This window comes from Malurus melanocephalus, unplaced genomic scaffold, assembly GCF_030028575.1.
Source record: "Malurus melanocephalus ecotype Western Australia unplaced genomic scaffold, MMel_1.1 scaffold_92, whole genome shotgun sequence".
NCBI lineage: Eukaryota > Metazoa > Chordata > Aves > Passeriformes > Maluridae > Malurus > Malurus melanocephalus.
Window position 1 is genome coordinate 1,548,863 of NW_026623324.1, and position 11,903 is coordinate 1,560,765.

Consider the following 11,903-nt stretch of genomic DNA (forward strand, 5'->3'; position numbering starts at 1 on the left):
CTCAGCCGCCACACCGGGGTCCGCGCCCGGCTGCTGGGAGCGGCGGCAGCGCACGGAGGCCGCGGGGCGGAGCGGAGCCGGGCCGAGCCGCGGCGGAGGGGGGGCAGTGCTGGCGCRGGGGCGTCAGTCACGGCTGCGTCCCGCCCCGGGTACCGCGAGGTGCGCTCACAGGTGCAAAAARAGCGCGGCACAGGGGCAGCCCCTCCGGCCGCCAGCTGGGCTGCGCGCCTCGCCGGCCACTCCCCCACCGCTGGGTTCTCACTGATCCTGCCCGATACATCACGAGTTTCCGATCTGTGAGCTCTGCCCAACTTCGGTGTCACCCGTTATGTGTTGACTTGAGCTGTGATTTGTGCGGGATGTGGGGAAATTCCTCAAAAAAAACATTCGGTTTCTTTCAAGAATGAGTTTAGGGTAAAACCTARTCTGCCTTCGTTGAAGAGTTTCACGCAGCTGACCTGAAACTAGCGGAGTGAGGAGGTAGGGGCAGGGTGGAGGAAGTACAGGCGTGTGACGTGTGGGGGGAGTGGGGCTGAAAAAGTGATGGAGCTGAGTGAAAACCTTGAGCAATGAGACTAAAATCGGTGAAGAATGAGGCATAAGAATACCAGGTATATTCTTATGGCGCACCCCTGAAGAAAGGGGTATAAGGGTGGGTTGTGAACACCAGGACTGACCACACACAGTGCTCCCTACCTGTTACGCCCTACCATCAGAAAATAGCTGTGAACTTTAATTGTAAACCTTTCACAAGCCCCTTAGAAGGGGGGGACTGGGACTTTCCCCCGTTGTATAGACTTTTATTTTAGTCAATTTTGTGAAGAATGCATGTATGTAATGGAGGTAGCTGCACAGATTGTACATCACCAAATTGACCCTACTTCCATTGTTCCTGATCATGGCTAGTTTCACAGACCAAACATACCATTCTGCTGTGCTTTGTGTGGAATTTTTTTGGCAAAGCTAAGAGACCAAAGATGCTATTGTAATATTTGTGAACTGATGAATCACATACCTCAGCTTTCTTCGTGATGTTGCAGGCAGTGTGACCRTGCTGCATGCTTGTGTTGGCTTGATAGGAGGGATGATACAGCACTACGGACAAGAGGTTAGGAGCAGGGGAAGAATGGCATCATCTCCTTCAGCACCCTTAGATGCCTGAGGATCTACAGCCTTGAGGTCTGAGAACTTGCTTAGTGTGACCCCAGGGAGCAGCAAAGTTTCCTAAGCTATTCTTGAGCTGTATGAAGCAGGCACAGTCCCAGTTGTACCTCATGTGCTACTCCTGTAAACACATCTTGCCCAAACCTCTGCCTTGTTGAGTGATTTTTAAAAATCCTTTGCAGGTTCTTTTCAAATGTTACAAAGTTTGTTATGCAGCTGTGGTGATTGAATCAAGTGCAATATGCAGCTATGATTAATATTTTTGATTATTTTAAAAATGTTTCAGAAATTACTGAAGCCTTTTCCACAGGCATACTGGCAAATAAGATCATTTACATGCACAGCTCCACAAAATCAAAAAGAGTAAACAAGGGCATAAATTGAAAGCTTCTTCAAAACCTCCTCTCTTCTGTTTTTTGAGAYCTCTAACTCATGTAAGTTATAAAGTGGAAGGCATAGATAATTCAGACTGCAATAGGGATAATTTTCTTCTCAGTAGATTGTAGAGTGCTATGTTTTGGATTCCATATGAGAACAGTATTGATAACACACTRGTATTTTAGTTATTGCTATGTCATGTTTGTCATAAATCGAGAAACTTTTTGTGTCTCATGCCCTGCCAGTGAGGTGGTACAAAAAAAMCAAAAACTGGGAGGGAGCATAGCCAGAGCAGGTGACCAAAGATGGCCAAAGGGATATTCCAGACCATGTGACAACATGCTCAGTATATAAAAGGGGGGGGAAGAAGAAGGAAGGAGGGGACATTTGGAGTGATGGTGTTTGTCTTCTCAAGTAACCATTACATGTGATGAGGCCCTGCTCTCCTGGAGATGGCTGGACACCTGTCTACCCATGGAAAGTGATGAATTAATTCATTGTTTTGCTTTGCTTGGGTGCATGGCTTTCCTTTCCCTATTAAACTGTCTTTATCTCAACCCACAAGTTTTCTTACTTTTACCCCTCCAATTCTCTTCTCGATCCTGCTGGTGGGGGAATGAACAAGTGCCTACATGGGGCTTGGTAGCTGACTGGGATTAAACCAAGGCACTTGTCCACACATCACTCATCCATCATGCCCCTCAAACCTTCCTCACTTCTAGATAATGCTAATTACACCGATTTTTTTTTTTTTTTTGTTTAATGGTACTTGCAGTTATGAAGAGTTCCTGTAATTTTCGGATCAGGATATGTGTCSTGGACACAATGTAGATGTACAGTGTTGTAGCTACACAGTTGCAGGAGTACCAAAGGTGAAAAAAGGGACCTCTTTTCTCTCGAAAGATGACAGTGAGGGTCTGAGGCAAAAGCTTCGCCGTCTGTACGCCGCTCTTCTAAGCAGTAACTCCACTAGGTGGTGCCGTCAGGAAAGTTAAGAGCACTTTACACCGTTCTGGGTAGTAATATTTCCATTATTGGAACTCTTAGGAACAGCAACTATACACCAAGATCCTGGAGTGCTGGGTGCTAAAGCAAAACTGAACAAAGACTAACCCGAGTGCAGTGACTGCTAGTGGATAGTGGAACTTCAGAAAGCAAAGTTTGGTCTAGATAAATACTTAAACATTTCACTGTACTGCAACCAATACCCTATCTGACCCAAAACATTCCACACTTAATTAGTTCCTGCAGTCTTTTAGATAACAAGGTACAAGGTGGAATTTGTGTGGCAGAACGCTTGTATTACAACACACTTTATGGCTTTTATATTTTTTTATAATAAGACAAATATGCAGATAAGGGAAAGGCTTGTAATTAYCTCTCTGAATAGCTGCAAGGCAATGTTATATTAAACGAAATTTGAGAAAACTCAATAGACATGCTGGTTCTGCATTCTTTCTTTTTGGTTAATGTAGTTCAATAAGTCACTCCGGCATAATTTCATTTTTATCTTGTGTATAACTATGAATACAGGGGGATAAAAAGAATTTATATTTTTTCAATACTGTAATTTTTTTTAATTACTGTCTTCATGTTCAAACATTAATTCTGTGGTATCCAGCAGCAAACTCTCTGTTTAAGTGGAGATGAACTGTGCTCTGAATGCAGGTTTTTGTGCAAAACTTGGAGTGTTCATCACACGACGTTATTCCAACCAGCAGTGCAGTTTCACACCTTTCCCAAACCTTTACAATCCTCCTCGGGGCCTCTGCTGGCAGCAGCTACATCCATAACCACAAGCCCCACAGCACAGTGTTCGGCTCCCGGGATGAAAACTCATTTCCTTCCACTTTGAACCAGTTTCCCACCACACTGGCGAGACGAGAGGGCGTCCCTAGCCCACACACTTCCCTCTAACTTCCAAGGAAACCACGACTGTAGTTTAGAAAGTGATACAATTTTTCCACTTAAAACCAGGAGAATCTTTACCCAGAAATAGCATGTACACAACATTTGCTATTTTCAGACAACCTCTTAATTGAAAGGATTGGGTGATCGCACCACACAGAGCTGGGACTCTCAGCCTATGCATGGATAGGGTGGTGAGCAAGGGAGAGTTGGAATAGGTCCAGCGGAGAGCTACAAAGATCATTAAGGGCCTGGAACATCTCTCCTACTAAAAAAGGCTGAAGGAGCTGGGCCTGTTCAGCCTCGAGGAGATGAACAAGAAGGGACCGSATCAACATCTATTGGTATCTAAGGGGAGGGGTGCCAAGAGGATGAAGCCAGGCTCTTCTCAAGCAATAGGACAAGAGGCAATCGGCACAAATTGACACAGGAAATTCCACCTGGGTATGAGGCAGAACGTCTTCATCGTGCAAGTGACCGAGCACTGGAAGGGATTGCCCAGAGAGGTTGTGGAATCTCCCTCACAGGAGATGTTCAAGAACTACCTGGCCTCAATCCTGTGCCATGTGCTCTAGGATGACCCTGCTTCTGCAGGGAGGTGGGACCAGACGACCCCCAATGACTGACCCGTTCTGTGAGAGCCCACAAACGGAGGCGGGTGACAGAGCAAACACGAACCGAGGAAGCTCCGTTTCTTCAGAAGCCGCTTGGGGTTTGTTCCAAAGAAGCCCCAAAACCGAACAAGGAAGGAGAGGGGAAGCTGCGGGCGTAGGCACAAACCCTCAGCCCTGTCTGCAGCCCTCGAAGGACAAGAGGAGAAGTACCAGCTCCCTCCGCGCCGTCCGTCCCCGGCYCCGCACCGACCCCTCCGCGCCCCGCGCCACGTGACAGCGCGCGGCCAATCCGCGAGCCCGGGCGGGCGGGCGCGAAGCACCGGCTGCCCTCCCCGCCTTTCTCGCGCGCGCATGCGCTCTCCGTGCCGGAGCCCGGCGGCGGCGGCGACCGGGCCGGGGGGCGGCCCCCCCCCTGCCCCGCGCCCCGCCCTCCCCTCGCCTCGCCTCGCCTCCCCTCCCGCGGCTCCCGCTCGGCGGCGGCGGCAGCGGCAGGTGAGGATGCGGCTGGGCGGACGCTCCCACGTCGGCGGCGCTGCTGCTGGTGGCCGCCGGGGCTGAGGTCGCTGCCATGGCTCTGCCGGGCGCCGGRGCGGCGGCGGCCGCCGGTGGCGGCGGGGGCCCGTGCCCGCTGTGGACGGCGCTGTACGACTACGAGGCGAGCGGCGAGGACGAGCTGAGCCTGCGGCGGGGGGACGTGGTGGAGGTGCTGTCGCAGGACGCGGCGGTGTCCGGCGACGACGGCTGGTGGGCGGGGAAGATCCGCCACCGCCTCGGCATCTTCCCGGCCAACTACGTGACCCGCCAGCCCCGCGGCGGAGCGGCGGCGGGGGGCGGCGGGCGGGGAGACCCCGTGGGGAGCCTGACGGAGATCGACTTCCAGCACCTGGAGCTGCAGGAGATCATCGGCGTGGGGGGCTTCGGGAAGGTGTACCGGGCCACCTGGCGGGGCCGGGAGGTGGCCGTGAAGGCGGCGCGGCAGGACCCTGACGAGGACATCACGGCAACGGCGGAGAGCGTGCGGCAGGAGGCCAAGCTCTTCTCCATGCTGCGGCACCCAAACATCATCGCTCTGCACGGGGTCTGCCTGCGGGAACCCAACCTCTGCCTCGTCATGGAGTTCGCCCGCGGCGGATCCCTCAACAGGGCCCTGGCCGCCGCCCCCGGGGCCGCGACCGCCCGCGGGGGCCGCCGCATCCCCCCGCACATCCTGGTGAACTGGGCGGTACAGATCGCCCGCGGCATGCTTTACCTGCACGACGAGGCCATCGTCCCGATTCTGCACCGAGACCTCAAGTCGAGCAACAGTGAGTCCCTGGCGGGGYGGGGGAGGGAGGTGAGGAGGGACCTTCGGACCGCCGCGAAGGTGACGGCGAGGCGGTGTCCCCGGCTCAGGCCGCTGGGGCCCGGGGGAGTCCCGGCGCGGCGGCGCTGGCCGTGGCCGGGGCGGGTGGCCGGGCCTGGACGGGCTCCGACCGAGAGCCCTGTTTCACCGGGGAATGGGTGTCGCAACTCGGGCACCCGCTGCCAGAAGCTTGGGCCAGCGGCAGGTTAGTTTGCCGGGCTGTGAGCTGGGTATGGAATCGTGGAAAGGTCGGGAGAAGACGGGGGTCCCTTCAGCGCRTTCAAAGTCCTGCCCTCTCGGAAGGGAGCTCAAAGTTGGGATGAAATCCTGCGCGCAACCATAATTGCAAATCCACAAGGCTGTTTTTACTCTGATGCGTTGTGTGGTCCTGGCTTTTAAAACCYACCAAATAATCCAAGTGCCTTGTAAAGAAAAGATTTAATAAGGATATTACTTCTGTTTCACTCCTGAACAATCGTATGTATTTGTGGTTTTCACTGCATGCATTTAACATTGCTAAAATTTACACACTTAGCAAAGATTGAGGTGAAAAAGACCAGTTCCTCAAAACTCGTAGAAACTGTTGTTTAGATGCCAGACGCTTTCATCCCTTGGCATGAACAAATGCACCTGCAAGAATGAGGGATTTGCTCAATTCATGCTTAATGGCTCCTTGATCTGTCTGACAGTACAGAAGCATCTAAGATTTTGGCAGTTGGAAAGGCTGTGTTTATTGAACTGATGACCTGAAAGTGGAAATCTATGTGTTTCCATAAATATCTGAAGCTATCTCAACTCTTTCCTTTTTGTTCTGCATGTGCCAAAAGTGCAGCAATGTGTTAGTCTTTTTTTTCTTTTTTTTTTCCAGTTAGGAGTCCTTAAGTAGTCCAGTAGAAACAAAAAAGCTTCATTCAAGTTTGAAGCACTTTGTTTAAGAGACTGTGTGTCTTGAAGGTCACCATGCATGGGCTGYTAAGACAAGGCTCAGTCATGGGACTGACTGTTCTGAGAATACTTTCACTATTTGTTTGATAAAGAAAGGACCTAGCTCAGCTGTGTTTGTGGTTCTGTTTGTAGCACAGACGATGAACTCTTGGACCTTCAGCGTCATGGCCAAGACCTTAATTTTTAGCGAGTGGTCTGTAGGCAGCTTGTGCCTGTTTAGTTTGCTGCTGTGTTCAGAGTGGGCTGCTGCACCTTGAGTATTCAGTGCTTCTGCTTTAGACAGCAGTCTGCTGCATGCTAGCAGTATGTTAAGTGACAGTGGCAAAGTTTGTGTCTGAAATTAATTCATAACCCTGTGGTTTAGCATAACCCCCGGAGGTGATTTGGGTACTGCTGAGAACTGGTTACCATTATCATCTTTTTGTATATGGGTAGTGGCAGAGCATTTCAAAAACATACTTGTGATTATAACCTCACCAAATGTGCCTATTCATTGCTTTTATTACTAATTCCTGTTGCACATGCACYTAACTTGAACTAGTTAGATCTCTCACCAGTATTTCTTAATCTTAGCAAAGTTGGAACACCAAATTGAATATGCTAAATAGAATTATGTCTCTTCATCATCTGTCTAATTGATAATGTTAGAAGGCAGTGGTGCACTGGTGGTACCATATACCATTGAACAACATGAATTTAAGATGACTGCAGGTCATGACARTATCCTGTGTTCTGGTAACTCATCCATTCATTGAAGATTTCCCTTCATTCTTTTTCTTTTACAGTCTTTTGCAGTCTTGCATAGTGGGAGTGGAATGCTGCCAGGGTTGACTGAGCGACTTGCTTGGCTTGGGTAGTAACAGTTCTGCAGTGGCTGTAGCTCCAGACAGGGGTCTGGCAGCACCCATTCCTCACCAGCTCATCTCTGGTTTCCAGGCACTGCTGCTGGTGGTGGTGGTGGTGGTTCAGTGCTCTCTATTAAGCAACTCTAGGTAGTATACAAATGTACCAGTTTTGAGCTAGCTTCGTTATTTTTTGCTAACAAGGATATTTTTTCTTCCTCAGGCAATAAATCAGAAAAATGCCTGCCTTTAACATGGCTTGGTAAGGAATGCTTCAAACTATTTCCCTAGCAAGTAGGCAGGAACTACTTTTTTTCAGCCAGGGAAAAGGGAGCCCCTTTTACCAGTGTATTTGAACCAGAAAGGATATGTGTCTGGGCTTGTGGTTGGCAGGCAATAGCAAGCCTCTCAAAGACAAGCATGTTACTTCTCTCCATGCAATTTTATGGAGTTGGGATCTCTATAGCATATCTAGTGTGGTTTCGCTGATGCCAAATTGACAGGACTGGAGAGAAAGTGCCTCAAACAGAAGAGCTATGAGCAGGTCTTTATTAACAGCAGCAACTGGCTGAGTTTGAATGCTCTAATTTCATTGGGCTCCTTTTGGGAAGTGGGAAAAGATTTGTTTCTGCTAAAGTAGGGAAATTAATAGGTATACAAATGTTTTCCATATTGGAAGAAAAAACTAACAAACTCGGTTGTTAGGGCTGAACAAGGATGTCAAGTGTAACTCTTGAGTTTTGTTAACAGCAGAGAGTTTGTTCAATTCTGAAATCCAGGTTTTTCAGAAACAGACAAAAGAAARGTGTAAAGAACACTTTTAGCTTTACATGTGTGATAGTAACTATGGTCTCTAATGTTGATTTATCAGTTATTGGTGCTTTGTAAAGCCTTGTGTGGCTGACGTGGTGAGAAGTTTCTCTGACAAGATCATGGCTTTTTTTGAGGATAACTTCTCATAAGCAGTTCCTATGTTCCTTAATATGCTTTATAGATTAAGGACATAATATAAAATTAAGAGGTGACCTTTRGCTGTCTAAAATCTGAATAAAAATYTTGGAAGAAAATTTGATTTTTATTAAACCCTCATTGTTAGTCAAGGAATTCTGAATTAATTGATACCTTAACTGAAAAGGAGATACCTTAAAAACTGTGAAAATACTTGAATATTCCTAACTCTGTCTTCTGGGTAGGAGTTTAGTCTTCATTAAGCATGCCAGCTGACTATGAAAAAAATGTAAATCTTAATGTAAACATAAGGCAGGAATTCATCTAGACACCAGACACTAATAGTTACATGTGTCTTTTTGCCACATCTCAGCTATTTTTCTGGCTCTTTGGAAGGGYAGCTCCTTTGCTCTGAGGGAGTCAAATTTCTTAATTCTGAGCAAGGACACCACATTAGTTACAAGACCTGTGGTTGTGTAAGGGCTCAGGACARCCTCTACTAGTTATTTTATCTGAAGAAAGCTAGTAATATGTTCAGCTAGAGTGTGCCACATTTTCACTTTCTGAAGTTGAGYGTAGAGAAAATAGGGGCTTGTGATTCTGGCTTTGATTTCAGACTGTGTACTACTTTAAAAAATGCACTTTATCTCTAGTGCAGCAGCCTCATGTACTTCTGGGAAGCATTGCAATAAGTTCAGAATATCTTGCTTATGGCATAGACCTAACCTTGATTACAGAGTTGATTATGTGTAGATACTGTGTCCTAACACAGTACTGATAAAGTGCTCTGGGCTCACTTGTCATAGATGGGTATGCAAGTAGGGTTCTGTTTGCTATGGCTTTCACCAGCTCCTCCAACATYGCAGCATCCTTTACAGCCCTCAGCTCTGAACAGCACTGAGTTTGTACCGCTTTTTTAAATTGTCAAGGTCAGCTTCAATTTCAAGGATTGTTGAATAAGACCATGGAAGTGGCAATGCTGATGSGAATAGCATTTGGAATCTGAAGGAATTAAACATACAGAAGGGCAGTGAAACTGCCAATGGACAATCCACTGTAATGTCACGTTCTTCAAACTAGTATCATGAGAAGCAGTCAGAGAATAGAAATAATTTGATTTTTAAAACCTTAAAAGGAAGTGGGATGTGTTTTGACAGAACTGTTGAATTAGTTGCTTTTGATGAGGCAAGATATCCTGGAGTTTGAGAAAAACAAGAACAAATTATCTCTGGTTCTTTGCTTTTACAGGTTATTTGCAGCAGAAGTGCTCAAGTTGTGCTTTTAAACAGCTTTAAAATAACATGGAGATGTTTTCCAGAAYTCATAAAAACTGCTTTCTCTCAAATGTCTCCATATAGCAACTTTAGGCTAGCTGTTCAGGGAGAGGAAGAGTAAGAAACTAGAATTAAGCCTATCTGCCATCTTCTGAACTGATTTTACATACTCTGAAATCACTAGGGTATATAATTTGTCTCTTAACTGTTTCAAAGAGGTTAAGACTTGCTCCCGTCACAAGTAGAACTGTTATTAAATGTTTGAAATTCAGAATCTTGCACAGTTACCAAGATAATTCAAAATTGAATTCTATTACAATTGTCTTTGATAGTTTTGAGAGAGAACAGAAATGGCTTTTCAGTACATTTGAGCATCAATGTAACTTCTTTGAAAATAAAGTTCCAAGATGCCCACTAATGACAGTGAAACTTGGAGAATTTTCTGTCAGTAGCACTGTGCCAATTACTGCTCACCTGTTGTTGTGTAACGAAAAAAACCCTCATGTTCTACAGGTATGTATTCTGCATCTCATCTCCTCCTCCTGGTGCTCCCATTCATGGAACTTGCATCTCATATTCCAGTCCACATCCCCAGTGGGCTAAGCCTGGTTGTTCCAAGGTGCTTATCTCCAGTGATGGGTGACTCCTGCACCTCCTGTATCAGGCTGCATATGCTGCAATTGGTTTGACACTGCTTGTATTGCCTGGCTAGCTGCTAAGCTCCTGGTGAATTGTGTCTCTGAGGTCTGGAGCAGAGTGGATTTTTTTCTGGCAGAACTAACTGAAGTTCCTCTGCCATAAGGCAAGTGACTTCCATAAAACCCATAGGAACCATGTCTTTGAGAATGTGGTATCACCTTGATAAATGTCAGTCAGGTAAAATAGTGGGCCAGAAGACATTTTGCAGTTTATAATCTGTATGCTGTAGTTTTCAATGCTGTCTCCCTGTAGGAAGTCACGGTACTTAAATGSTTTACCCTGTTCTTAATTACTTAAAATTGCATAAAGCTAGAAATTGTGCCAGGTGTACCAGGTTGCTCTCCCATCTCTGTGAGGCAGTAGCCCTGCCTTGCTTTGCTGTAAAGATAATGCTGCTGCATTAAAACATTAAGAATTGGTCATGCATGCTGAAGTGGAAGTGTATCATCTTCTGCATCTGGAAGTGTATAAGCAGGAAGGAGTTTTGGTTTTTATAACCTTGTGGCTAACTAGTCTTTAAAAAAAAAAACAAAACAGAAAACCAAAATCAAACCAACCTTCATGCAAACATCGGTAGGATTGCAAAACTGTTAATTTGGGAAACACCACCTGTTTTGAAGGCTATGATCTATTTAAAGTTAGCGTGCCTTTGAATTCCAGTAAGTTTTCCTTTTTAATGTCCTTATGTCACATGAATAAGTTCTCTGTGTTTCATAAAACATTGCTCCCAGTAATTTGTTTCATTATTTGATGTGTGCTCAGACTATGCAGATAGGGATTCTATTTTTTGAGAGGCGGTGAAGGTTAGTTGGATTCTGTGGGAGCTTTGCTTAGCAGATGCTTAGCGGCCTTGAGCTAGAGTATTATCTTTTCCCAGTTCATCAGAGGCAATGTTATGTGTTATGCCTGTTTTAATATTCATTTGATGTATTTACTTGCATATAAATATGTTGTATATTTCRTGTTCAGAAAGATGCTAGAATTCAAGACAGAACAATTTTGAGTAACTGATTGCTGTGGTTGTCTCAATCTACTGTAGAAATAACTAAAGTGCTAATAACTATAGAGTCACAGTGTTGTAGAGCTAATTTCCAGTTGAAGCATGTGTTTCAGCATTTAAAAATAATATTTAGGAACCTAATGATTTTAATACAGTATCCATCAAATGAAATTTTGTGAACTACTGCTCTGTAATGCAGTATTTGTACAGTCTAAGCTTTCGGAGGAGGAATAGCATCCAGCAGTTATTTTATTTGTAGATGAAGACATAACTGCAGTAGATATTTATTTCACCTCAACTATGATCTTCTAAATTTGTTTCTGTTTGATGTTTTTCTGTGGCTTAAATCTGGACATTAAAAAGTGGAAAAAATTGCTCAGTAATTTAGAACAAAGTCCCTCAAAGTGAGGAAAGCTAAAGTATATTTGCATGTAGTGCTTAATGCTGAAAACAAGACTCTGGGCTGAAACACTAKCTAGATGTAATTTGATTAATTAAAACCCCATGAACTTTTACTACCCCTATTTATAACTCATTTTTATTACAGACTTTCATTTTAATGTTTCCCCAACTATGTCCATCTGACAACTGTACAGAGTTATTTCTTATTTGGTGTTGAGGCTGCATCTCTAACAGGTTGGATTATTAAGTCAAGAATAATATTCCTTTGATCTTTCTCTGAATCTAATTTGGTTTTTCATGTCTTTCTTCTCTCTGTCTTTGTTCAGTCATTGTAAAACACCAAGTGATCTGCTTTATAACTGTTGGAAGGTTGAGGTTTTTTTGTGG

The 11,903-nt window shown here is 45.6% G+C and overlaps 1 protein-coding gene across 3 annotated transcripts in view; it reads left to right on the plus strand.

Moving 5' to 3' along the window:
* The first annotated feature begins 4,542 nt into the window (after nt 1-4,542).
* MAP3K21 (mitogen-activated protein kinase kinase kinase 21) overlaps nt 4,543-11,903 on the plus strand; it is a 40,373-nt gene continuing 33,012 nt past the window's right edge. For all 3 annotated transcript variants that reach the window (XM_057368444.1, XM_057368445.1, XM_057368446.1), the window contains exon 1: nt 4,543-5,368. In XM_057368444.1, coding sequence (XP_057224427.1) covers nt 4,633-5,368 — 736 coding nt within the window. In that variant the 5' untranslated portion in view covers nt 4,543-4,632. The remainder of the gene's footprint in view (nt 5,369-11,903) is intronic.